Source organism: Callithrix jacchus, chromosome 19 (genome assembly GCF_049354715.1).
Source record: "Callithrix jacchus isolate 240 chromosome 19, calJac240_pri, whole genome shotgun sequence".
NCBI lineage: Eukaryota > Metazoa > Chordata > Mammalia > Primates > Cebidae > Callithrix > Callithrix jacchus.
This window is the reverse complement of record NC_133520.1, coordinates 29,564,690-29,591,174: the sequence shown is the minus strand read 5'-3', so window position 1 is coordinate 29,591,174 and position 26,485 is coordinate 29,564,690. Positions and strand designations below refer to the sequence as shown.

The 26,485-nt window shown below is 39.0% G+C and overlaps 2 protein-coding genes across 19 annotated transcripts in view; one reads left to right on the top strand and one right to left on the bottom strand.

The window, feature by feature from the left end:
• Positions 1–26,485, bottom strand: part of PPP1R12B (protein phosphatase 1 regulatory subunit 12B) — a 246,914-nt gene that overhangs the window by 33,615 nt on the left and 186,814 nt on the right. Inside the window, exon 1 of one of the 18 annotated variants that reach the window (XM_054248229.2) lies at positions 18,779–18,945. The exons of 16 other annotated variants lie outside the window; for them this stretch is intronic. In XM_054248229.2, the coding sequence (XP_054104204.1) occupies positions 18,779–18,880 (102 nt within the window). In that variant the 5' untranslated portion in view covers positions 18,881–18,945. Of the gene's footprint in view, positions 1–18,778; positions 19,007–26,485 lie in introns of those variants that run through there. One more of the 18 variants, XM_054248226.2, reaches the window with a different exon arrangement.
• On the top strand, positions 6,802–10,184 carry LOC144580456 (zinc finger protein 318-like). The gene is made up of 4 exons (XM_078357338.1): positions 6,802–6,823; positions 6,959–7,011; positions 7,719–7,770; positions 9,541–10,184. Exons 1-4 carry the CDS (start codon positions 6,802–6,804, stop codon positions 10,122–10,124), a joined length of 711 nt encoding a protein of 236 aa, XP_078213464.1. The 3' UTR covers positions 10,125–10,184.

Genomic DNA, 26,485 nt, shown 5'->3' with positions numbered 1-26,485 from the left:
ACTCTCTCTAAAGACGGACTTTCCACACCCTCTTAGGTATGGAAAAATGACCCATTTACAATCAAACTGGTCCCTTGGGTTTTCTTTTTCTTCCTCCTATTGAACTGTGAGCCCATGTCTGCGTGGTGTGCACAGACTGAAGCCTAACTTTCTGACAATTAAATCACGCTTATTTGCTGACTTTTCCTTGAAATGTGAAACCTAACTTGAATTTTTTCTGTTTTTTAGTTTCTTTTTTGTAAATATATTTGTTGGGTAAGATTTTACTATATCTTTAGCTTTAAATTCTTCTATGTAGATTCTGGCAGCTGCCTCTATGATGAAGAAACAAGTGTTTTTTTGTTTGTTTTTTCCATTAAAACAGGGAAATTAGGATTTTACCAAGCATCAATCTTAGCTATTATCTATATATCAAATGCTAATCATTTCCATTGCTTTATTTTTTAAATGACATGTAATTAATTCTTTTCATTTAGAATGTTCTGGAAGCACAATTAAGCCAAGAAAGTTCTCAGACAGACATGTGACTGTATAGTATAACTGTGTATACTGTATGAACTTCACTGAGGAGGTTGACATAAAATACAAACACTTAAAAATTTAAAAACAGAAAAAATAGGTTAGCACTATCAAGCAGCAATCAGAAAAAGCCCACAGAGTTCCTGGATATGAAATGGCAGATCCCAGAGGGTTTTCAAGAGACCTGAATTAATTTTTCCACTGAAGAGAGCTCATGGAGGAAGGCAATGATAATGGTGCTCACACTTGTGATTGCCACATCAATTTTTGTCCATATAGGCTTACTGTAGGAGTAAGCAGGTATTCCCTATAGCCACCTAGGAAGTTGATGACTGACACTCTTACTTCTGCTTGCTAGGCGTAACCAAAAGCAAACATCAGAGTCTGTTGCTTATTAGCTTTTAAAGGCTTGTTAAGATTCCTTGTTAAAAATTTCTTTTTGGGTAACCTTTTATAAAATGCGTAGGTGTTGTGTGATCCAGCAGACAAGGCAGTAGACAATTTACCTAGATCCAGATATCAGAGAAAACAGAGTTTGCAAGTTAATCCTCGATCTTTCCTTGCTACCTCTAACATTCCCTCCATCTTTTACCTGATTTTTGGAGCTACCTGGAATCCTTGTTACTGTTGCTGTTTTTAAATAGTATTGTCTTCAGGGTGTAGCCTTAGCAATGTCCTGGGAAAGTCAAACCTACCAATTACAGGAGAGCATATACATCTCCTAAAACCTCAGAGATTAGTGAGATTCGGATGCAGTAGAGGTAACACACTTACCTTGATACAAACAATATTATTAAGGAAGAAAACTGGACTTCTAAGGGTGAATTATTCTCACTGTAATAGAAATGGTTTCCTTTCAGTTTTCTAGCCTAAAAAGAGTAAGGCAATATAGCGTAAAAGTATATAGGGTTTAATGTTTAATTCCCCCAATTCTGATAAAATGGCTTAGGTTTATAGATCACACTTCCTTTCTAATTTTCACTGGTGGAATACCTCTAGAAACTATTATTTTGCTTGGCTTCTTGATACCCTGAATAATTTGGGGTTTGATGAAAAAACACTAGTTGGATTTAGGGAAAGAGAAGTCAGAGGTTCTTGGGTAAAGAGGCAGAGTGGCTGGATTGATACAGAAGATTTAACTTTAATTTTTCCTCTTCATCCTGCTGTCATTCAAACTAAGCACAGATCAAATCAACTGTTAGGCTGACACGACTGCCAACCCTGCAGGGAGACTACTGAGTAAATCTAGGGAGCAGGAGGTAGGACAAAGTGGGAGTTTTGCCTAAGTGATCTCAGGGGAATAGGGAGCCAGGAAGTGGTATCAGAAGAGGCAAGCAGAAAGAACACAGAAAGAGGCTAGGGAAAGAACACTGAAGCTTCTCCCAGAGAAGAGGTCAGCCGACTGGGCAGGAAATAAGGGGAAGTCCTAGAACACAGGGCTTAGGGACTCCAGCCAAATCGATGATCCTTCAGAGGCTAGGAATGTGGACTTATCTTGTCTATGCTCTGGGAATGGTCCCATCCTTCCATCCTCTCACCTCTGTACACTTCCTCGCTCAAAAACAAGTTATTCTACTCTGTAAGTAGAGTCTGAATAGCTTATCTTCACATGATGATATCATATATTTTAGAAAAGGCATGAATCTTTTATCCAATTGATAGGTTAATTTACAAATTTATTATGTTGTATGCTCTAATCTGGAAGTCTTCGAACTGCTATAAATGCTTTTGTTAAAGATTGTTTTGCTCTACCTTCTATTGACGACAAATGATGGCAACTAAAATGAGACTCTGGTGTGTCTGAACTAGATAGAAACTGTTCAAAGAAGGAATTACTTTCACAGCTTTTATGGCCCAATTGGGAGCAATAGATAATGTGCATGAGACTCTGGAGGAAAAGAGTCTAAAAGCTGCTCAGAAATCAGTATGAACACAGAGAGTAGAGGTAAAAAGAATGATTAGCTAGATAGACCACAGTTTAAAAAATGTCCCAAAACTAAGAAACAGGCTTCTTCCCTTCATACCTCTTGAAATTCTCCCATAATAATCTCATTGCTTGGGCCTGTTTCTAATAAAAGAAGAGAATGAAGATCACCATTAATTCAGATGGCAATCCAAGAAAGGGACAGAAACCAGACTGGTTTTGATTTGTGAAATGTGTAGTCCCTCAAAACACCAGAGACTGGCTTAGAAAGATCCCTACAAAAGCTTTAACTTGAAAGTTATCAGGAGTTCAGGAAGGCACATAATTAAAACCAAACTCCTACCAAGTTTAAAATAAAATTGTGGCTCAGGAAAGCTGGGCCCAAGGGAAAGGAATGAGACCAAGTCACATGTCTGCTGCCAAGGCTGAAACTGGTTTAACTCATGCTCCTTTTGGAGTCATGGCTTGACCCCACAGTGATGGGAAAAAACTCCTATTGACATTTTCCCTGATGAGGGACTAAGCAGAAGGAACATTTTATATTATGTTCTTGTGTACTAGCTGAGCCAGGAGAAACAATTTGAGCTATTCTGGGATGGCCTACAGAAAACCATTTTCTTTCCCTTCAGTGTTCTCAGAATATTGACTGATGATGAACAAGTCAATAATGTGAGTGTGGCTGCAGCAAGGACCCTTCAAATTTTCAGAGTTACTACAAACCGCATGATGGTCTGAGTTAATTGCTAAATAGTATAATTTTGTTAACCTTTGAGTTTAAGAATCATTCTGGTTTCATATATATGTCCAAGAAAGACAAAAGTTTTCTAGCCTTCTATCTTTTTTTTTTTAGACAGAGTCTCGTTCTGTCACTCAGGCAGGAGTGCAGTGGCACGATCTTGGCTTACTGCAATCTCCGCCTCCCAGGCTCAAGCAATTCCCCTTGCCTCAGCCTCCCGAGTAGATGGGACTACAGGTGCACACCACCATACCTGGCTTATATTTTGTATTTTAGTAGAGATGGGTTTTACCATGTTGGCCAGGATAGTCTCAATCTCCTGACCTCGTGATCTGCCCAACTTGGCCTCCCAAAGTGCTACAATTACAGGCGTGAGCCTCCATGCCTGGCCCCAGCCTTCTATCTTAAGGGAAGAGAACTCTTCACAATTTAAACAGACAAGATTCTTAGGAAACTTGAAATAAGGAGAATCTACCTGTCTCTGACTTTGAAGTGGAGCCTGCATTGTTCCAGTAATTTATCTGGGGATCCTGAACAACCTGGAAATAAATGTGAGGGTGGAACAAGAATTTCCAAGTTTATGCAAAGATGTGACAGAAGACAATGACAGTGAGGCCTATGCTGGTATTTTTATATTAAAAAATTAATATTTCCTTATTATCATCAAATTTTCAATTTCATTATTTTCTATTGCTGCCAAAACAAAATTTAGTGGCTTAAAAATCCATTTATTATCTCACAGTTTTGTAGGTCAGAAGTCTGCACAGTTCTGCTGGGTTCCCACCTCAAGTTCTCAGTGGTCTGAAATCAAGGAGTCTGCTGCTGGCTTTTATCAAAAGTATCTGGGGAAGGATCTGCTTCAAGATCATCCAAGCTGTTGGCAGAAATCCAGTCCTATGTGGTTTCAGGTACCCACTGCCTTGCAGGGTGGTAGCTGCTTACTGCTTGTAGAAGCTCCTATATTCCTTTTCACATAACCCCTCTGGTTTTCAAACCAGCAATGAAGCACTGAGTTCTTTTCGCACTTCACATTTCTCTGGCTTTCCCTTCCATCATCTGTTGAGAAGGCTCTAGGCCTTTACAGACTCATGTGATTAGCTCAGACCTACCCAGAAAAAAACTCCCTAATTTAAGGTCAACTGTACTATGTAACATAACAATCATGGGAGAGCTATCTTGTCATACATGTGGGGTCTAGAGATTAGGCGAGGACATTTTGGGGGAGGCATTTTAGAAATTCCAACTATCACAAGGATCCCCCTTAAAAAAAAAAGGTCTAATTTATCTGTAACATCCTAAAAGAAACATCCATAGTACATGCCCTCTCAGCTACACTGGGTGATTACATACATTCAGAATCAGAGCAATACCAAAAGCACTGTCTTACGCAGGGAAAAAAACAGGCATCCATGTGACCTGGTATACGTATGTGTAAAAGAGCATACTTCAAAAGAAAAATTAGCTTTCAAAGCAGGTATTAAATCACATATGTCTTCATCATAAGTCTTGATATACAACTACTTTAAACATACAGAACTACTTAATATATACAGAACAAAAACAGTTAAGTATAATAAAATACAGTACTTACATTCAGTTCATATTATAAATAATATTTCTGAAAAATCTCATATGGCAGATTGTGACTATCCTATCAATTTAAGGCATGTAAAAATGGTATCATGTAATATCACCTCACATATTGCAGTATACTTCACTATATTTTAAAAGAAAAACCATTAAATTCATTACATGATAGAAATAGACTCATTTTTTGTTGTCTTTATTGTGCTACCTAATATTATTAGAATTTTAAAGCTCTTAGCGTCTCTATGCAGGTCTGTACCTCCCCCCTTTGTGAATATTCCCAGCTTCTGAAGAATTTCTGGATCTTTTGGGAACTCACATTATAGAAGGAAATATATGGATATACTAAGGCCTCCATAAAATATGTAAGGCAAGCCATTTTATATTTATAATTCATAAACTCTTGAGATTCATAAATGCATTCACAGGCTCAGGCATATTCTCCATCTACCTTTCAGATGCTGTGTACCACATGTGATGAAAATGACCAACAGGAGAATGAGGAGCTCTAAAACTTGTGTGGCTTTAGCACATGGGTCACATTTCTCACATTTAACATCTATTTTTACTTTCCTCATGGCTTGGAGTTTTAGGTTCACACAGATGTGTGCAGCCATCTGAAACTATGAAATACATTCGGATGATTAAAAAAAAAAACAGCCTCATCAACACATGAGAAAAGAAGCCTGATCAGTCCCCCCAAAAAGAGTCTAATAGTACAGCATAGAGCATATCATAAATTCTAAAAGTCCTTATTTAGGCCTTAAATCCCGTTTGAGTTTCACTCCATTTCTCTAATTGAGATTCCAGGTCTCTCCCCACTAGTCTGTCAAGGTTCTTCAATAGATGATGTTATTGACCATCATTATACCTCTTTAAGAAGTAAGTTTTCCATGAAGCATGGGAAGAGATGGATTTTTTCATATGGTAAATGTCATCGTCCAGCAGCCTGTTTGGGTAGCAGTCATTTTAATTTTATTTGGACTAGGCTGTGAACCAAAACTTTTTGCAAAGAAATTAGTGAGCCTATCCAGACCTCACATTTCGTGAGAAATAAATATTAATACTTGGAACCTAAGTAACATAAGGTAGAACTTTTTATTTCTGAGTAGATTCCAAAGAAGGTCAGGCAGAGTCTTTCTTTGTTCTTGGCTTTTTCTCTTTTGATTCTCAAAAAAGCCAAAATATTAACTCACATATTTTAGAGAGATAGATATACTAGCAAATTGCAATAAACAGGAATCTGAATTGACTTGGGCAGACTTATGGTTAGCCTTCATATTAGAAGAAAGATTCTCTCTTTTTTATTTTTTTGAGACGGAGTTTCGTTCTTGTTGCCCAGGCTGGAGTGCAATGGCGCAATCTCGGCTCACCGCAACCTTCGCTTCCTGGGTTCAGGCAATTCTCCTGTCTCAGCCTCCTGAGTAGCTGGGATTACAGGCACACGCCACTATGCCCAGCTAATTTTTTGTATTTTTTGTAGAGACGGGGTTTCACCATGTTGATCAGGATGGTCTCGATCTCTTGACCTAGTGATCCACCTGCCATGGCCTCCCAAAGTGCTGCGATTACAGGCTTGAGCCACTGCGCCCGGCTAGAAGTAAGATTCTCAAATGTGTGGCCTCTGAATCCTTTCCAGATGGCTAAATGGGATAGGAGCTGAGAGATCAAATCTCAGGCAGCAGTGTTCATTCTCTGCATTTACATTAAGTACCTGTGTGTGCCCAGCCTTGTAAGTAGTACTTAGAGGAATAAAATGGACAATTACAGAATATAAGACATGGTTCTTTGATCTCAAAGAGCTCTTCTTTGAAGAGGAAAGATAAGTACACCCATAAAACAATTAGAGAGTAATGCAAGAAAGTAACTGATTGAATGGAATCAAATGTTAGATCTTCTAGTACAAACAGTAAATAAAAAGGGGTAGTTAGGAAAGAGACCAATACTGACTAGACACTTTTGTCAAGGTAATAATGGAAGGAACAAGCCTAGTGGATACATCAGCCTGAAGTTTGAGACTGGGTGGTCATGAAAAATGACACTGTTCTGTGTAATTTGTAAGTAATCTTACATAAGTTGGGGCCTTGTGAGGGCCAGTTATCTCAAAGTGCCACTCTGCCTTGAAAGACAAAGTTCAGAAGGATAAAGAACCGAAGCTTTCTTTGATTCTTCCACTTTCATACCCCCAACAGGGAACCTGAGTCTTCAGATACACAAGGTTCTTAGATTTCCCAGAGCAGAACAGGTATTTTAAAATGTAGACTTTGGAACAGAGGATGCTTTTGTGGTTTATTTTCTTGGTTTTAGCAGGGAAGGGTCTCCTCAGATGAGAAAAACCTCAGTAATTCAGGCCCTACTAATTCAGAACTTGTTATAATTTAACAGGTCCTGAGTTTTATCATAGATACTTAAAAGTACTAAAATGATACATCTGTCATTTTATATAGGATATATAAAAGAGAGAGAAAGAGATTCTGGCTCTGTCAAAGTGTACTGGCATGATCATGGCTCACTGCAACCTCAACCTCCAGGGTTCAAAGTGATCCTTCTGCCTCAGCCTTCTGAGTAGCTGGAACTACAGGAATGCACCACTACACCTATTTTAAAATGATGTAAAATTCTGACTTTGGCTGGGTGCAGTGGCTTATACCTGTAAGCCCAGCACCTTGGAAGGCTGAGGCAGGAGGATCACTTGAGCTCAGGAGTTTGAGACCAGCTTTGTCAACAGGTTAGTGAGGCCCCAGCACACCTGTAGTCCCAGCTATTAGGGAGGCTGAAGCAAGAGAATTGCTTGAGGCCAGGAGTTCAAGGCTGCAGTGAGCTGTGATGGTGATACTTCATTCCAGTCTTGGTGACAGAGTGAGACACTATCTCAAGAAAAACAAATTCTGACTTTTTACTAATCTAGGTTTATCTGTTCCTGTTATTCTGTTACATTTTTCCTTCTTTAAGATAGCTTTTGTTGTCACCATCTATCTTTCCAAGTCAGATTCAGTAGATATTGGTAATAGTTTAGGAGCTATTTAATGAAGAGACAGTAGTTCCACTGGAACATCTACACACCTTACTGGTTAACACTGAGGCTCTTGATCCAGACTGCTGGCTCCAGCATTTACTAAGTTAAGTAATCTTACATGGTTACTTAACTTCTCTGTCTCAGTGTCCTTGTCATTAAAATGAGATAATGGTACTTGGTGTTTACAGTTATGGAATGCATTAAATGAGACAATAAATGTAAGTGCTTGGTACAGGACTGACAGAGTAAATGTTCGATAAATGTTAGCTATTGATATTACTACAGTTTTCCCTGCTTTTTTTCTATTTTCTCTCTTGTCCCACTTTGGTCTTTTGGTTCTCCCAATTCTTGTTGGCTGCAAGGGGAATAGGCTCAAATAAATTCCTCAGCACTCAAGTAAAGGGTTTTGATTATTTGTAGATTTTGATTATCCAGGCTAATTCCTACTTCCCTTTCTAATCTACATACATTTAATTAAGGTCATTATTTTACTGTCTGGATGGATATATGTCCTCTCAGACAACCAACCATGTAAAGTTGATTTTGGAAATCAATGCAAAACATTTTTGAAAATGCTATAATATAGTCTCATCTATTTTACAATTTTAATCTAGAATATTTAACTTTTCATACAAACAACTTTTAAAATAGCCACTTGCAATTTTACATGCAACTACTATATGAAGATGCTGCTTTCACAATGAACTATGAAGAGGCTGAAGTCCAGACACACTTTTGGAATCTTTACCTCATCAGGTCCATTGGTAGAACTCTCTGCATGCTGTGTAACCAAAAAAGGCTGTTGGGTTTTGGAACTGTTATGAGAACTAATAACATCCCAGTTGTGAATAACCATCACCCACTGCATGATAACCAGGCCAATAATAGAATAAAAAAGAAGGTTACAAGAAATAAAAAGCTGATGAAAGCCAACTCTGACTGTTTCCCTGTGGTCTTCTTACTGTAATGAATTGCCAGCTCACCCAAATATTATGAGATTAAGAAAAGAAATTAAAACCAACATTGAATAGTCTGGGAATTTTTCCAAACTTTAAAAAATACTACCTTGTCACACAGCTAGTCATGTACTGAAAACAAAACTAGAACCCAACATAAAACTCATAACCAATTGGCCATTAACTAAATTTCTGGATCCTTTGAGAACTGAAACTTATCACTGTAACATAACATAACACAATACCTCTGAACAAAGAAACCAGATACAAGACCTGCTGTCTTCCTGCATGTGATTCCAGTGGTGATGGAATAAGAAAGAGCCATTAGAAAAAGAAACATCTCTTATCTACTTGTGCTTACTTCTCTCAAGGTTTATACTGTCAGCCCTTCCTTATGCTACATCTACTCCTTAGACAAGTTCACCACTCTTATGGCTTCAAATGTAAATATCAGCATTTTTAGTCGATGATTTTCTCCTAAGGGTCAGACCAACTACTTTCTGGACATCACTATGTGAATGTCTGAAAGTACCTCTAATTCAACATAATCCAAAAGTGAAACCATTTCCTCACTCAACAACTTTTAGCTGCCTGTGTTTGCCAACTCAATTTTGTCATAGTATTTTTTTCTTTTTGAGACAGGGTCTCATTCTGTCACCCAGGCTGGAGAGCAGTGGTGCAGTCATGGCTTACTGAAACCTCGACCTCTTGAGCTCAAGCTATCCTCCCACTTCAGCCTCCGAAGTAGCTAAGAGTATAGGCCTGTGCCACAATACCTGACCAGTTTTATAATTTTTTGAAGAGACAAGTGTCTCTTTAAAAAGAAATGTTAGGATCCCTTCTCCTAACATTTTGAAAACCGAACTTACAGAAAATGTTGACCGAGGCTTGGGGGGCCTAGAGGGAACACACCAGGCCCTTGACCTGTTAGCAGGAGGAATGATGCCTGAGGAAGTAGAAAAATCTTCCCAATTAGACAAACAAGAGTCACTCAGATTGGAATTAAATGCAATTAATTCTGTAGGCCTTGGGCCATCTCCTTGCCTTCCAGACCTTGTTGACTTTGTCACATGGACCTCTGGAGTTCAAAAAGATAAACTATGTTCTCCACTCTCTGAGCCAGGTTACGCTTCTAAGTGTAGCTCCCTGGAGATGGGGCCATTACAGCTAGAAATACTGAATGCATCCATCACAGAGGTGGCAATTCTGCAAGTAGATGATGACAGTGGCAACCCTCTGAATTTGGTTAAACCTCCAGTGTCAAGGTCACCTCCAAGGGAGCAGGTAGTTGAAGACAATATGGTCCCTCAGGAAATGCCTGAACAGGAAGCTACAGTTGGTGCCACCCAGGACCGCACGGAGTCCAGTGTTCACAACTACGAATAAATACCTAGAGCTGCTTGCAAATGAATCAAATTGGCTTCTAGAAATCAGATGCCCAGATGGTCCAGGACTAGTTTGCTATCTCATCTGAAATATACACCAAGAGATGCAGTCAGCATCTTACAGTAAATGTTCATGGAAACTGAAAAATTTACCTCCTTTCCTTTTTCCTTTCCCCTTAAAATACCAGACAAATCAATAACAACTTCTATATATATCTGTAAAAATGTATTTTCTGGGTGTTTTTGGTCAATTTATTTTCTCCCACTTTGTCATTAAAATCAGATGTCTTAATTGGCAAAAAAAAAAAAAAAAAAAAAAAAAAAGCTATAGATTTTGGGATTTTCTGAGATAGCCAAGCCCCTGTATGCCTGCACTGGAGGAAACCAGCCCTTAACATGGACAGAGGTAGAGCAACAGGCTTTTGACAAGCTCAAGACTGCCCTGACTGCGGCCCCAGCCTTAGCTTTGCCAGACATCTCTAAACCTTTCCAGTTGTTTGTGCATGAAAAACAGAGTTGCTAAGGGGGTGCTGACCCAAACTCTGGGACCCTATTCCCGGCTAGTCGCCTATTTTTTTTTTTTTTTAGACAAACGCTGTTTTATTGATTTCAGTTTGACACTAGGAAATCTCACAGGAGAAATACAAATCATACGTACAGCATTTACATCATTGAAAATTTCCATTGGTGATTTTTTTGGCAGAATATTGGTCTTGATTCTGTGTAATATGACGATGTAAAACGTAGCTGCATGGGGGTGTTCTGTAAAATGCTTGAATCAATTGTGTGAAAGCATCACGCAAATGGCGAATTAAATTGGGTTATGACTGAAAGGTTATAAATCATTCATTCCAGTTCCACGAGCAGATCCCCTTCTCCAGCTGTGCCTCCAGCTCGACAGTGTACAGATTTTACCGTGCCAGTTTTCAGCTGTCACACTGTTCTGCATTTTCATGGCTTCAATCACACACATTTCTTGACCTTCAGTGACCACTGTACCAAGAAACTGAATGTTCATGCTTCCACCTACTTCTCAAGAAAGACAAGACATTGCCCAGGCTGGTATCAAACTCCTGGGCTCAAGCAAGCCTCCCACCTCTGCCTCCCAAAGTGCTGGAATTACAGATATGAGCTCCTGCACCTGGCCCTTATCATACCATTTTCTACCCAGTCACCTAAACCAGAGACCTGGTAGTCACACCTGACTCTGCCCTCTCTCAGGCTCATCCTTACCTCTATTCTATCAGTCCATGTCTTGTCAATTCTATCTTCTAAACAACTGAACGCCTCTCTATACTTCCCAGAAAAAATACCTCTTCCCAGGTCCGTAACATTTCTCACCCGGAATACTGCAATCAAGGGCCAATGACCTGATCACGTCCTGACCTCCCCTCCCAATCCAGCTTCCACAGCTGCCAAAGTTATTTCTCTAATATGCAATTCTGAACACAGCAACTTTACTTCAAATCTTCATTCCTTTATTCTTTATCCACAGGCTAACTCCCCAAATCCTCAAAATTATATACTAAGCCTCACATGACCTGGGTTTGCTAAGCCTCCTGCCTCATTTCTTATTACACTTCCAAATATATCTTTCGTTCTAGCCACACCAATATGCATCTCTCAGAATAATGCCGTTATATTACCATGTTCTTTTTCCACCTTTGTGATATACTGTTTCCTGCTTCTTTGTCCATCTAGCTTCTATTGTTCTCCAAACATCAGGCTAATGTATTAACCACTGGCTGATCTAAAACTCCCTGAACCTATGTCTTTATTAGAAAATTCACCTCCCTGGTGTTCTAATTCTTGATTTTCTTTATCTCCCCAATTAGACTGCCAATTCTTTGAGGGCAGGATATGTGTCTTTCATTTATGAATTCCAGTGTCCAATATAAAGCCTACTACAAAGAAGATGTTAATACAATGTTGTGGGAGGATTCAAAATAGGGCAGGTGGCTTTGATACATATTTATCATGAAAATCAAATTAGAGTAGAAGGGCAGGACATCGCTTGCAGAAAAGGAGCTGATGCCTTTGAAGCTCTCAATCTCTCTGGTCAACAAACTAAGACTTCAGATGCCATATCCTTCAGCTCTACGTAGGACATGAATTAACGAGGCCAGTCTCTACTTAGAATTAATGTAAGGCTCCAAATGGGAAAGCTACTTTTAATGCCACAGGTTTTACTGTTCTAGGAAGATTCCTTGGGCTGAACAATTACTGCTATTGATTTTTCTTGAGTGGAATAAGAAACCCCAAAAACGAATACACTAGTAGTTTTAATTAGGCAGAAAAAATGGTTAACAGAGTGCACTCTTAATTACCATTGTTCATCCAAGTGTTTCTCATTCCATGACAATGAATTATAAAGTGAAGTAAAAATGGATTCCAGGCCGGGCGTGGTGGCTCAAGCCTGTAATCCCAGCACTTTGGGAGGCTGAGGCGGGTGGATCACGAGGTCAAGAGATCGAGACCATCCTGGTCAACATGGTGAAACCCCGTCTCTACTAAAAATACAAAAAATTAGCTGGCATGGTGGTGCGTGCCTGTAATCCCAGCTACTCAGGAGGCCGAGGCAGGAGAATCGCTTGAACCCAGGAGGCGGAGGTTGCAGTGAGCCGAGATTGCATCATTGCACTCCAGCCTGGGTAACAAGAGCAAAACTCCGTCTCAAAAAAAAAAAAAAAAAAATAGATTTCAGATTGGTAGTGCCTCAGATGCAGTGTTGGATGTACAGAGGATATGACAATGTACTAAACAACCGTTTGGTGCTTGTCAGAGGAGGGCATAAAGCACATGCAAAAAATAATTATCAACACTGACCGTCTGGAAGGCAAAGAGGCAGAATGCCTCTGGCCTGCTAACCAAAGTCACTATGTAGACAAGCTCTCATGAACCCAACAACACTTTATCATCCAATTATTTATCAAATGTACCCTAATTAGTTTGTAGGACTGGTTATAAAACAAAGCTAATTGATTAAATATTCTCTTTATGTACATTAATGGCTGAGTGAAAAATATGTAAAATCTTTGTATTTGTTTGTTTTCTGTCATTGTTTTAAATTGAGATGTTAGAAGTGAAGGAATAGCAATCCAGATTAAATGGGAAAATGCTACTGATCTTGGTTTATAAATACAGGTCAAATCCTATTACAACAAATACCAATTCAATGAAAATCTGCCTAATTAAAAGATTCCCAGGGTTCAGTTGATGACCCACTTCAAGATTTATTCAATAAATGTCAGATAAGCACTACAATTTGGACATCCTCTAGTATTTGTTTCCTTTAAATATATCCTGTACCAAAACAATTTTAAATTAGCAAATAATAATTTGAGGATATTGACCAAAGATTACCTGGGTCTTACTTTTAGGATAATTTAAAAATGCTAAACCATCTAAATTGAGTAGTTCCCAATTTATAGAATTTATAAACGTTAGACCCAATAATATACATAGTGATTAAAAATCAAGAGCTAGAAGTGTCTAATGTATTCGTAGCTCAGAATTTTTCCTTTAACTACAAAGACTCAGAAGAAGAATATTTTTTTTATGTTGGAAAATTACTATCAAAAGAAAGTTTTACTACTAATTGTATGAACCCAGCATCGTATATTAGAGTTGTTTCATGGTATGTGAAGAGAGACTGAGTTTTCACATTCTCATCACTATCTATGTGGTATGGTTCCTATTAGAAATGCAAGTGAATCTGGAAGTTATTCCGCTTTTCCTAAGTAAGAAATCAGAGATGATCAGAGCTGTTACTCAGGGAACTCCTCAACTTTTAGACACAAAAAAGATGCTGAACTAATGGAAACTTCATATGAAAGCCAAAAGGCAGTTAAAAAATTATTTCATTATTCAGGGTCAACAGAGACCAAAACAGCAATATTAGAAGCATACCACTTGTAACAGTCATTCTTAGTGACAGTGGGAACAAGTGGGGGCATGCCAAAAGGATGGATGAAATTTTCTCTAGTGAGGAAGAGAAATGTGTTTGTTTATTTATTAATTTATAGACAGTTTTGCTCTTGTTGCCCAGGCTGGAGTGCAGTGGTGCAATCTTGGCTCACTGCAACCCCCACCTACCAGGTTCAAGTGATTCTCCTGCCTCAACCTCCCAAAAAGCTGGGATAACAGGTGCCCACCACCATGCCCAGCTAAGTTTTTGTATTTTTAGTAGAGACAAGGTTTTACTGTGTTGACCAGGCTGGTCTCGAACTCCTCATTTCGTGATTGACCTGCTTCGGCCTCCCAAAGTGCTGGGATTACAGGCATGAGCCACTGTGCCCAGTCTGGATGTATATTTTTTTTAGTTTTTAAAGATGGGGTTTTAACCATGTTGGTCAGGCTGGTCTTGAACTCCTGACTTCAGGTGATCCGCCCACCTTGGCCTTCAAAGTGTTTGGATTATAGGCGTGAGCCACCATGCCCGGCCGTGGATGTATATTTTTTAAAACCGTGTTGAATAGCATAATTTTGTGTTCAGAGAGTTAAAAATATTTATTATTTTCAAAATACAAACTATAGAAGGTAAACAAAAATCTTAGCTGGTGAGGACTATCTTCTACATACAAGTGATTTTTCATTAGGGAGTATATTGGTATACTCCCTATACATAATCTCAAGGCAAACATTAGATTTTTATATTATTTTAAAGGGTCATAGGCATATGGAGTATAGAAACACTGAACTGTGAAAAGTATCAGCTGCTGTTAGGAGTTTAAAAGTAAAGGTATATGATAAAAGTTTGTTTTCTGTTTTCACAGAAAAATCATCCTGCCTTTTGTTTCCTCAAGTTAAAAATAATAACTTAAGTTTGAGTTACAGTTTATAGTTTGCCTTTATTGCTTCTGGAACATTAGATGAAGGATACAGTGCCCAAAATATTCTTTCCATATCAATAGCTATTATTTTAAAATTCTGAGGATATTTTCCTTAAATGGGGGCATTTACTATTTAGCCCTGTTAACAACACTAAAAACAGAATCAAACTTTTAAATGCTGGCTGAAATTTCAATCCTGTTTTGAAGAATGTTGGATTAGGGGCTGTCCCTCTGTAACTCTGTGCCATTTCTAGAAGAAACTGTATGCATGTATACAAGTCTCAAAGAAGTTTGGAAGAGGACAGTAAGAGAACTGTCCTGACTTTAACTCTGAAATGCACACAGAAACTTCCCAGTATCTTTACTGTAAAGACTTAAGCATTTCCACTATTAAGAGAAATATGAAGACCCTGAAGCCCACAAGGCCTCAGGCTCTGTGGGGTCCATGGTCCCAGAGAGTATAACTGGGATTTGAGAACCAGGCACAGGAGATTCAGTTATGGCCTGTCAATTCCCTCCCGTGGCCTATAATTACAGCTTTCCTCCTTCCTGCAATTTTGGTTTCTTGTGTCTCCATCAAGGGTAAATTTTGGACTCCCACAGCTACTTAAGCTTTTAATTGTTATCATTGCCCTTTAGCATATTCTTTTTTTTTTTTGAGACGGAGTTTTGCTCTTGTTACCCAGGCTGGAATGCAATGGCGTGATTTCGGCTCACTGCAACCTCCGCCTCCTGGGTTCAGGCAATTCTCCTGCCTCAGCCTCCTGAGTAGCTGGGATTACAGGCGAGCGCCACCATGCCCAGCTAATTTTTTGTATTTTTAGTAGAGACGGGGTTTCACCATGTTGACCAGGATGGTCTCTGTCTCTTGACCTCGTGATCCACCTGCCTCGGCCTCCCAAAGTGCTGGGATTACAGGCGTGAGCCACCGCGCCCGGCCCCTAGCATATTCTTAAACTTGACTTTCAAATATATTTGAGATGTACTCCAATGTTACTGGGAATATGGGGTTTTAGACTCAGAGAGCTCAGAGGCTTTTTTTTTTTTTTGAGATGAAGTCTCACTCTGTCACCAGGCTGGAGAGTGGGGGCATGATCTCAGCTCACTGCAACCTCCACCTCCCGGGTTCAAGAGATTCTACTGCCTCAGCCTCCTGAGTAGCCGGGACTACAGGTGTGCGCCATCACACCTGGTTAATTTTTATATTTTTAGTAGAGACGGGGTTTCACCATGTTTGCCAGGATGGTCTCAATCTCTTGAGCTGGTGATCTGCCCACCTCAGCCTCCCAAAGTGCTGGGATTACAGGCATTAGTCACCATGCCCAGCCCAAGAACTCGGAGTTTTAATCAAAGCTCTGCTGCTGCCGGGCGCGGTGGCTCAAGCCTGTAATGCCAGCACTTTGGGAGGCCGAGGCGGGTGGATCACGAGGTCAAGAGTTCGAGACCATCTTGGTCAACATGGTGAAACCCCGTCTCTACTAAAAATACAAAAAATTAGCTGGGCACAGTGGCGTATGCCTGTAATCCCAGCTACACAGGAGGCTGAGGCAGGAGAATTGCCTGAACCCAGGAGGCGGAGGTTGCGGTGAGCCGAGATCGCACCATTGCACTCCAGCCTGGGTAACAAGAGCAAAACTCCGTCTCAAAAAAAAAAAAAGCTCTGCTGCTTACTAGCTGAGCAACACTGGGTGAGCCACTACTCTTCTATGTATCTCAGTTTCCTCACATGTAAAATGGGGATAGCAATACCCACCTTTCAGTGTAGCTGAGGATTAGCCAGTTACAACCAGGCATCAAAAGGCATATGAGCACAAGAACAGCATCACAAAACCAGGTGTTAAAGAACACTCAAAACCAGTCTTTAAAGAGTACCCTAATTAGCTTGACATGAGAGAAAATGAACTAGCCTTGGGAGATCTTAAGAGATGAAATCTTCATTTTATAACCAGTCCTTAGTGTCAGCAGCCACCAAATGAGTCTTGCATATCTTTTACTCTGACATTAAACACATAAGCAACATAATGGAATATGAGTGGTATATGAAAATCAGCATTCTCTTTATCATAGTCTCAAGCCATTTGGACACTGGAAGTTGGTTACAGTAAGTTGATATTATTGTAGGAACCCACAGTAAGTGACGACTAAAATTGGGAAGCAGTCTCTTATTAAGCCATCTATATTTTGGCTTCCTGTAATTCAGATTTTCTCCCACTGTGACCTCTGTCTAAAAGGCAGGGACGAGGGGTGGTGAAACAAGGGTAGGGAGGGTAGTAGCAGCTATTAGAAGTGAGACAAGATGAAAGCAGTACCTAACTCTAAGGAAGAAAAGGAAAAACAGAAAGGGAAAATGGGGGAAGGTCACCAAATAGGTAATTGTCAACTGCTCACCACACTGCTCTATAAGCTATGGTTATAGTGGGAACAGACACTAGTAAGGGGTTCTTTACAACTAAAGGTACTACTGAGTATGATAAGAGGGAAGGAAGCAAAGATAAACACCAACTGAAGTAAGGTGTTCAGTTTTGTAGACCTGGATGGTGGCCACCAAAAAATTCCCAATAGTTAGTGGGGAGAAAGCATTCTGTGGCTCCTTGGGAAAAAAAGGTACCCGTCTATGTGTTGAAGAGACATTCCTGGAACTCAATGACAGTAACATATATTGAAGCCCCTCTTGGTGATCTCACTAAAACTTGTGAATAAAAGCAACAAAATTCTTTTGGTATTCTCATCCCTAGCTGAGGTCTTATACCAACATGCCATATATCAAATTCTACTACATGGTAATTTATACTGTAAGAAAGACATTGAAAATTGATACAAAATAATTGGAAAATAAAAATCACACTAGTCTATTAAGGCTTCTTGCAGATTTTCTCCCCATAGCCTCCTAAATAAGAAAAATAAGAAGGAAAATCCTTCTTCTTACTCTGTATATACAGCAAAGCACAATCTAGTTCCCACAAAAGGAACTGCTATACTGCCTGCTACCTAATATGCCCATCAGAGTTTCTCACCACTTGCTATTGGTAGCAGTTCTTGCTTTTGTCAGCTTCCCACAGAGGAAGACACTAAATTAGATGCAAATGCCCATATGAAAATCACTTCATTGAGACATTCAACAGAGAAAAGGGAGGAAAGTCTCAAATGGTTCTGCCTAGGACATCATAAACACCTCTATACAGCTGCTTGTCAATGGCCAAGAGTTAGTTCTTTGGCTTTTAAGCATGAAATTTCCTGAAGGTACTTGGTGATTAAGGAGTAAAGTTCCAAGTGGCTGTAACTCCTTGCTCATTTTGGTCTTTCTCACAGACATACAAAATAGGCAAAGGCATACTCTACCTCACATACATACATACACAATGCACACAAAGAACTCACACAACTGAAGCTTAATGTATATAGTTTCATGGCCATTTCAGAGCTTTTTCTCTGGAAACACAGCATTGACCAATAAAACACAAGAAAGGTAGTGACTAAAATAGCCATAGAAATTAAGAAAAGCCTTGTAAGATAAGATGATAAGGATGGCAAAATCTTACTGTTAAGCAGTTTATAACTGATGGTTAAAAGCTAAAAGGCAGAAACTGTAGTCTGACATATTTAAGTCTGCTTTTACTTAAGCCTATATTAAGTATTATGAACCATAACTTCTTGCAGAGAAGCTTACAGGGTCTTTACTTGCAAATTTTCTTTTTTCCTCTACTGATTCCCATATGCTCTGAAATCCCTCTGCTCTAAACCTAACCCCTCAAGTTATATATATATACACATTCTCTACCTTTGACACAGCTATGAACATATGTAAATAAAAAATGCTGCTTACTCGGAGAGTCTTGGCAGTCGGGGAGGGAGATGCTGGGGGAGAATCAGACTGAGATTTCCTATTCCGAGTGAATTCTTTACTTCGGGTATATAAAGAGGACATGGTTCCTTAGGATGTAGACAGACACTCAATCACTGGATTCTTCGCACAAAGCTGAGAAATTTCCCCTGTAGATTACCCTCAGAGAATCTCTCCTTTTGAGTTGATGCAAGATGACTTTGGATAGAACTAAATAAAGGATAAAAGCAGCCCTGTAAATTATAGTCTTGAGCTCTGAACCAGTCCCCAGTTACACAGAGTCTGAGAGGCGTCTTCCACCAATATTTTCAATTCAGTTTCAACCACAGGTTCTCAGGACTGGTAGCTTACCGTAGAGGATATTGTGCTGAGCAACACCTTTTATGCCTAGATTGGGTCCTTGATTCTCCTCAAAGGACACTTCTTATTGAAGCTGGCTCTCCAATAAAACCTGAGTCTAGGTTCCTGATGACACCAGATCAAATCCCAGAGGAAAGACGACCTTGGATCCTGCCGGCAGTGCGTCTGGGAACAACTACTATCACTTTATCCAGAGGGAAGAAATACAAATCCGGTGGAAATCATGCTGTCTTTCCTTAGCTTGACTCCACTGGGCTGTAAGGCATTTGGAACTACTATGATAAATTCAGGTCAAACAACTTAACAACAAAAACAAAAAAAACAATAAATAAGGAACCAAGAGTTTATAAGAAGGAAGCAGTCTGAGGAAGTCAAGTTTCCCTAAGTCCTCCCAGACGAAGCTGCTTTTACATATAAACACTCACAGTCATACACACATCTTTTCCCCTCCCCTCTTCTATTTTCTGACATTCCAAATCCCTATTCGCTCAGTGAGGAATGCTGGAGAAGAGCCAAGGGCAAAGATTCACTTTCAGCTCAGAATTCGGGTTGCCACTTGTAGGAGGAAAAGAAAGCCTACCAGCTTCTAGGAATAAAGGGAGGCTCTTTGAAGGCATGCTCAGGGGCAAACCTCACCAACCTTCCAGTGTTCCCTGCCTCAGAGTAGGCAGCAGTCTCTAAGATGATTGCTCTGAATATTATGAGAGGGGGGATTTTTCAACTTCTAGACCTCTTAAGTAACAATGCCCAGACAGAAACATTAGTAAAAGCACCTTTAGACCTTTATGTTCAGTTTTAATGAAATGTCATTCCTGTTGCACCATGAGGAAGCAAACTGAAGCTCTGGCTCAATAGAAAGAAAGCTCTCTGTACATTACAGACCTTACTGGCTGGATCTGTAAGTGTAAAGCTTACCAGTTTCCTAAGATGCCAAAATCAGGGAAGATGACAATGGAAAGGGGCATAAAGGTGAGGGAAAATAAAGAAGGGTCAGAAATGAAGAGAGAAAACAGAGACAGTAGTGCAACTGCAAAACTACAGGACTCAGCAGTATAGGGAAAATGAAATTAAAAAGAGAGGAATTTATTTGCATGGTGTTGAAGGATTTTGGATTTGACCTTGAAGAAACATCTAAAATTTAGTCTTTTGCACTCTGTTGTTACTACTACACTAACCAAAACTTCTAGGCCAAATGCTTTTTTTTTTTTTGAGACAGAGTTTTTTTGCTCGTTACCCAGGCTGGAGTGCAATGGCGTGATCTCGGCTCACTGCAACTTCCGCCTCCTGGGTTCAGGCAATTGTCCTGCCTCAGCCTCCTGTGTAGCTGGGATTACAGGCAAGCGCCACCGTGCCCAGCTAATTTTTTTTTTTGTATTTTTAGTAGAGACGGGGTTTCACCATATTGACCAGGATGGTCTCGATCTCTTGACTTCGTGATCCACCCGCCTCGGCCTCCCAAAGTGCTGGGATTACAGGCGTGAGCCACCGCGCCCGGCCAGGCCAAGTGCTTTCTAAGCTGACAAGTTTATCCCCAAAGTAACAACTCTATTCTCTCTGGACTCTTAGAAACTATCCTGCTTTCCCTTTTTCCACATGAAGTTTATACTTTTCACTTCAGACTTTCTCAACATGCCTTTCCCTCTAATTGCCTTGACAACTTCTTTATTCCTGTGATCAATTTTATGAAATTAAATCAAGGGAAGTGATCAGCTGCTTGGAAGTTGGTCTGAAGAATATAGGTTGAAAAGAGTTTCATAAACTCATTCTTTTAGATTGAGAATGAATCAAAACCCCTTTATTAGGGGTCCTGGAAATTATACAGTCGTCCTTAAGAAGACTGATCATTTCTATCATAAACCAGAATATACGGTGTCTCAAAGGCCAATTGTCGCAGGCTCGGTGGCTCAGGTCTGTAATCCCAGGACTTTGGGAGGCCAAGGTGGGTGGATCACCTGAGGTGAAAAGTTTGAGACCAACCTGACCAACATGGTGAAACTCTGTCTCTATTAAAAATATAAAAAGTTAGCTGGGCATCATGGGGAACGCCTGTAGTCCCAGCTACTCAGGAGGCTGAGGCAGGAGAATCACTTGAAACGGGGAGGCAGAGGTTGTAGTGAGCCAAGATTGTGCCATTGCATTCCAGCCTGGGCAACAAGAATGAAACTATGCCTCAAAAAAAAAAAAAAAAAAAAAAAAAGGCCAATTAGTTCAGAATTCAGATCTTCTATTATGTATGTTATAAATACAGATTATATAGTTAATCTCATCTGATAAGAGTGAGTCTCCATTAAATCTTTTCGCTTAAAGAAATATTGATGTAAACCTAAATACTAACATTCCCATTCTTGGTAGCATGACTGGCTAGGGAAAATTTAGTGACACTTTTTTAATATGTTGAATGAAAGTCACCAGTTTATGTTATTCCTTAAAGGCATGACAAGAACAACTTAATCAGACACACTTTCCTGACCCGTTTCTGTAAGGTTCATACAGTGATTTCATCTCATTGGTGAACGTAAACCTCTTTTACTTCAAACTGGCCTCTTTTTACTTCTATCTTATGTCCACTTCTAGGAATAATAACAATGACAACCTCTTTTATATTTTGTAAAGTGTTTTAACATATATTATCTCACCTGATCCTCTCAACCACTGAAAAGTATATCACTATACAGTCATACCCTGCATAACCGATGTTTCAGTCAACAAACCACTGAAACATCTGCATAAGACTATAATGGAACTGAAAAATTCCTATCACCTGGTATTTACCATACTATATTTTTAATCATTGTTTTAGAGTGTACTTCTCCTTCTATTTATATGTAAGAAAGTTAACTGTAAAATCACCTCAGGCAGGTTCTTCAGGAGATATTCTGAAGAAGGCATTGTTATGATAGGTGACAGCTCCATGCATGAAGAAGACCTTCCAGTGGAATAAGATGTGGAAGTGAAAGACAGTGTACTGATGATTCTGACCCTGTGTAGGTCTAAGCTAAGGTATGTGTGTCCTAGTTTTTAACAAGAAAGTTTTTAAGTTAAAAAAAATAAAAATAGATAAAAGCTAATAGATTAAGGATATAAAGAAATATTTTTGTACAGCTATATAATGTATTTGTGTTTTAAGCTAAGTATTACTGTAAAAGGGTCAAAACATTAAAAATATTTTAAAATGTATAAAGTAAAAAAAATTATAGTAAGCTAAGGTTATTCATTACTGAAGAAACACTTACCACTTGCTCACCAACTCACCCCAAGCAACTGCTAGTCCTGTAAGGTGCATTCATGGTAAGTGTTCTATACAGGTATATAATTTTTTAACATTTTATACAACATTTTTACAATATCTTTTCTAGGTTTAGACACACAAATACTTATCATATTCCAGCTCTACCGAATTAAATATAGTAATATGCTGTTCAGGTTTGTAGCCTAGGAGCAACAGGCTATACCATGTAGCCTAGGTGTGTAGTAGGCTGTACCATCTAGGTTTGTATTAAATTCACTCTATGACGTTTGCTCAGGGATGAAATTGCCCAACAACGCATTTCTAAGAATGTATTCCTGTCGTTAAGAGATTCGTGTCTGTACTACTATCTTACAGATCAAGAAAGTGAAGTTCCGAAACGTTAAGTGTCTTGGCCAAAGACATAGAGCCAGTAAGAGGGAAGCAAAATGCAACGGCCTGAAGAATAAGCTTTGGTTGATTAAAGTAAAGTAAAAACAACTCTGAAAAGATCTAACAGTTCAAATCCTTCAGTAAAATTCTGAGTATCTGAAACACTTGCAGGAATATATCAGACACAGAGAAACAGAACTGAATTCTCCAGAAAGTGGAATGTAAATTCTTCCTTTCTTTCTTCACTTGTCCTTTTGTAGATTTACTTTTTTTCAACCCAGCCAACAAGTATTTATTGTTCCTTTCTGACCAAAAAGACATTAATTCCCCTATGAAAATAAGAACTGAATGGAAATATTCTTGACCACAGACTTCTACAGGATGAGCTTTGTAAACTACCACTTCTTTAGAAAAGAACTCATTCCAGATAAGCAGGATAGGATGTTGAGTTCATCTATTTTATTTCTTGTAGGTAAAAAAGAGGGAGAAAAAATGTCTATAAATGTTAGGGTGTTGTTATAACTGAATTAAGAGCCCCAGGTAGTCAGCTCAACAGAGTTTCCAACGAATATATGAATTATCAAATAGAGGAACTGCATGTGTTTGTTTTTGAGATGGGACACATCAAATGTGTAAATAAGCCAATAAAATGCCTCATGATGTGAATGCTAATCATCAACTCTCATTGACTCAACTCTCCCAAAAGTTAGTAAAGGAAGAAACTAATGAACCAGTTGAGTAATTTCTACTTTTTCCTCTTTTTATTTTTTAAATCGCAAAAACCTAAACGGCATGGTTTAAGGGTGATGTTTGGTAAAATGCTCCCCAGTGATGATTCCCAATGCTAGCAATATACCGCAGTACTGTACACATGGTTTGGGAAGGATGTGGATTTGAGGTCAGATATCCTGGGTTGAAATTCTAACCCCTGCTCAACTGCCTGATATGATTAAGTTCTTCAGCTTCATTGAATCTTATTTGGTTCACCCCCCAAATAGTGATAATGATGCTTATTTACAGAGTTGTTATATGGTTTAGGGGACACACACACACACACACACACATCATCATCATCATCATCATCATCATCCATCACAGTACCTAGCATGTGGTCATGCTCAATACATGGTCATCATCACAAAAAAGTGCTCGGTTAATATGGACATATGCATTTATAAAATATACGTAAAAACCTAAATGAAAATCTGAAGCAAAGAGCTTAAATATCACTTTATATTCTATGCACTTATTTTCCTTGTGATTAAGTAAAAGGTTACTATACTAGAAAGAGATGACAAAATCTCCTTTTCAAATGCTTTAAGGAAAAATTTATCTCTACCTATTTTCCGCCTTCCCTCTTCCCAACTTTCCTTATTTCTTAGAAGGTGAAACCCTGGCAATAAGAGGAGGGTACAGTGGTGAGGTTGTAGCCTGGTCTACTTAGGTCTAGTTAGGGGATTGGCTTTATACAAGGGATTGAGCAAATAAGTACACATACTGAAAATGGCAACTAAGTTTCTCATTGTTGGAGAAGCCAGGCATAAATACCAAAAAAAGGGAAAGCTAGAAAGAATCCTGTGGTGGTATGTAGGAATTGAAGGTATTAGTATGAAATTATGATTTTCAATATAGATAGATAAATAAAGATATAAATGTAGGTGTATATGTAAGTAAATGCATCCATTGCATATCTATCTTTCCTAGCTCTGTCCACTGAAAGAGACCAGGGAAAAGCAACACTACAGCAGCATTTAGCACACCTAGTGCCATTGTTTCTAAATGCCACTTTCTACTAAAAGGAACAGGGCTCCCTGGAGAAATGACTAATTCCAAAGCTGGAGTAAGAAAAAAAAATGAGCCTGATCTCTTGTGCTAGAAGGTAAAAAAGTACTTAAATAACACTTAAATGACATGACATAAGGATATAGAAGCTTGCTTAAAAAGCCAAACCTGGGATAATATGAGCATCAAAATAAATAACAATAGCAATGAATTATAACCCACTGACTAGGAACCCATGAGTAGACACTGATATAAATAAATGAATGAAAAAACAAATGGGGAGGAGAAAAGGTTCTTGCTTACAATAGAATGCCTCCTAATAAATGTAGGAGTAATGAAGTTAGAAAAATTACTATTTGGCAATCATGACTGTAAAATCAATCCGAGAAAGAAGTATTAATGGATGTCCAAAGTAGTGGGTAAAAGTAGAGGAGAAACTGGAATTTACATAGTCTCAAAGTATTGTGTCAGAAAATATTTATTTATCACAAAGGAGGAAAAACGAACTTTACCATGGAGAGACCTGGCAGATGTCATCTCAATCCAGTGATCAAAGATAAGACCACTAGTAACATGACAAACTAACAGCATGACATGAGAAGAGTACACTATCACTTCTGTGACATTGTAGATAAAAATGCATAAACTGGGTCTAATCATGAGAAAACATTGGATAAACCTAAACTGAGGGGCATGTGTGACTAGCCAGCTATCTTAAAAAATATCAAGGTCAACCAGGTGTGGTGGCTCATGCCTGCAATCTCAGTACTTTGGGAGGCTAAGGAGGGTGAATCGCCTGAGCCCAGGGGTTCAGTATTAGCCTGGGCAATGTCATAAAACCCCAACTCTACCAAAACCGAACCAAAACAAAACAAAACACACCAAAAATTAGCCAGGCATGGTGGTGCCTACCTGTAGTCCCAGTGACTCAAGATGCTGAGGTGGAAGAATCCTCAGAGCCCAAAAGCCAGAGGATGCAGTGATCTAAGACCACACCACTGCACTTTAGCCTAGGCAACAAGACCCTATCTCAAAAACAAAAAACAAAAAGCAACAACAACAAAAACAAAACCAAGGTCATATAAGGCAAGGCAAGTCTAACTAGAGACACACAAAAATTGGGTATAAACACCAATCCTGGATTGGATCTTTCTGCTCCATTGGACTTTATTAGGACAACTAGTAAAAATGTGAATGTGGTCTCTAGGTAAAGGGTATATAGTAATTCTTTAACCTATTCTTGAAATATTTCTGTATGTTTATAATCATAAAAAAAAAAGTTTTTTTGTGCTTAGCATACATCCAAGCCAAAGGAAGAAAAAAAAAAGTTTTTTTATCTCACTATAGTGAGAAAGGGGGACAAATGAGTGACCTTTTTTTTTGAATTCTTGAGAACTTTGAAAGATAGTCTCTCATTACAGAGGACTCTTAAGATTATTCGTTCACCAAAGAGTTGGGTTTGCTAATGGAAGCAGCCAGTCACTAGGGCTGAAGGAACAATGATTGCAAGCTGAGACTCATTAGTAGGTTATGAATCAATTTAGTGGCCACAACCAGATCAATAAAAAGTGAATCTAACAGAAGAGCAAATGTTGAAATGCATTACACAGAGTCAACTAAGGTATGTTTTTGTCAAAGGTGTTTGAACCAGAGGGACTCCATCTTGAATAGGGCCTGGGTAAATAAGGCTAAGACCTACTGGGCTGCACTCCCAATAGGTTAAGGCATTCTTAAGTCACAGGATGAGATAGGAGGTCAGAACAAGATACAGGTCACAAAGACCTTGCTGATAAAAGAGGCTGTGATAAAAAAAGCCAGCAAAAACCCAAATACTGTATATTGTACCAATTCAGTTTATAAACTAACCTACCAAAAAATTAATTTGAGGAAGAGGCAGAGACATTTTTGAAAGACTAGGTAATGTCTAC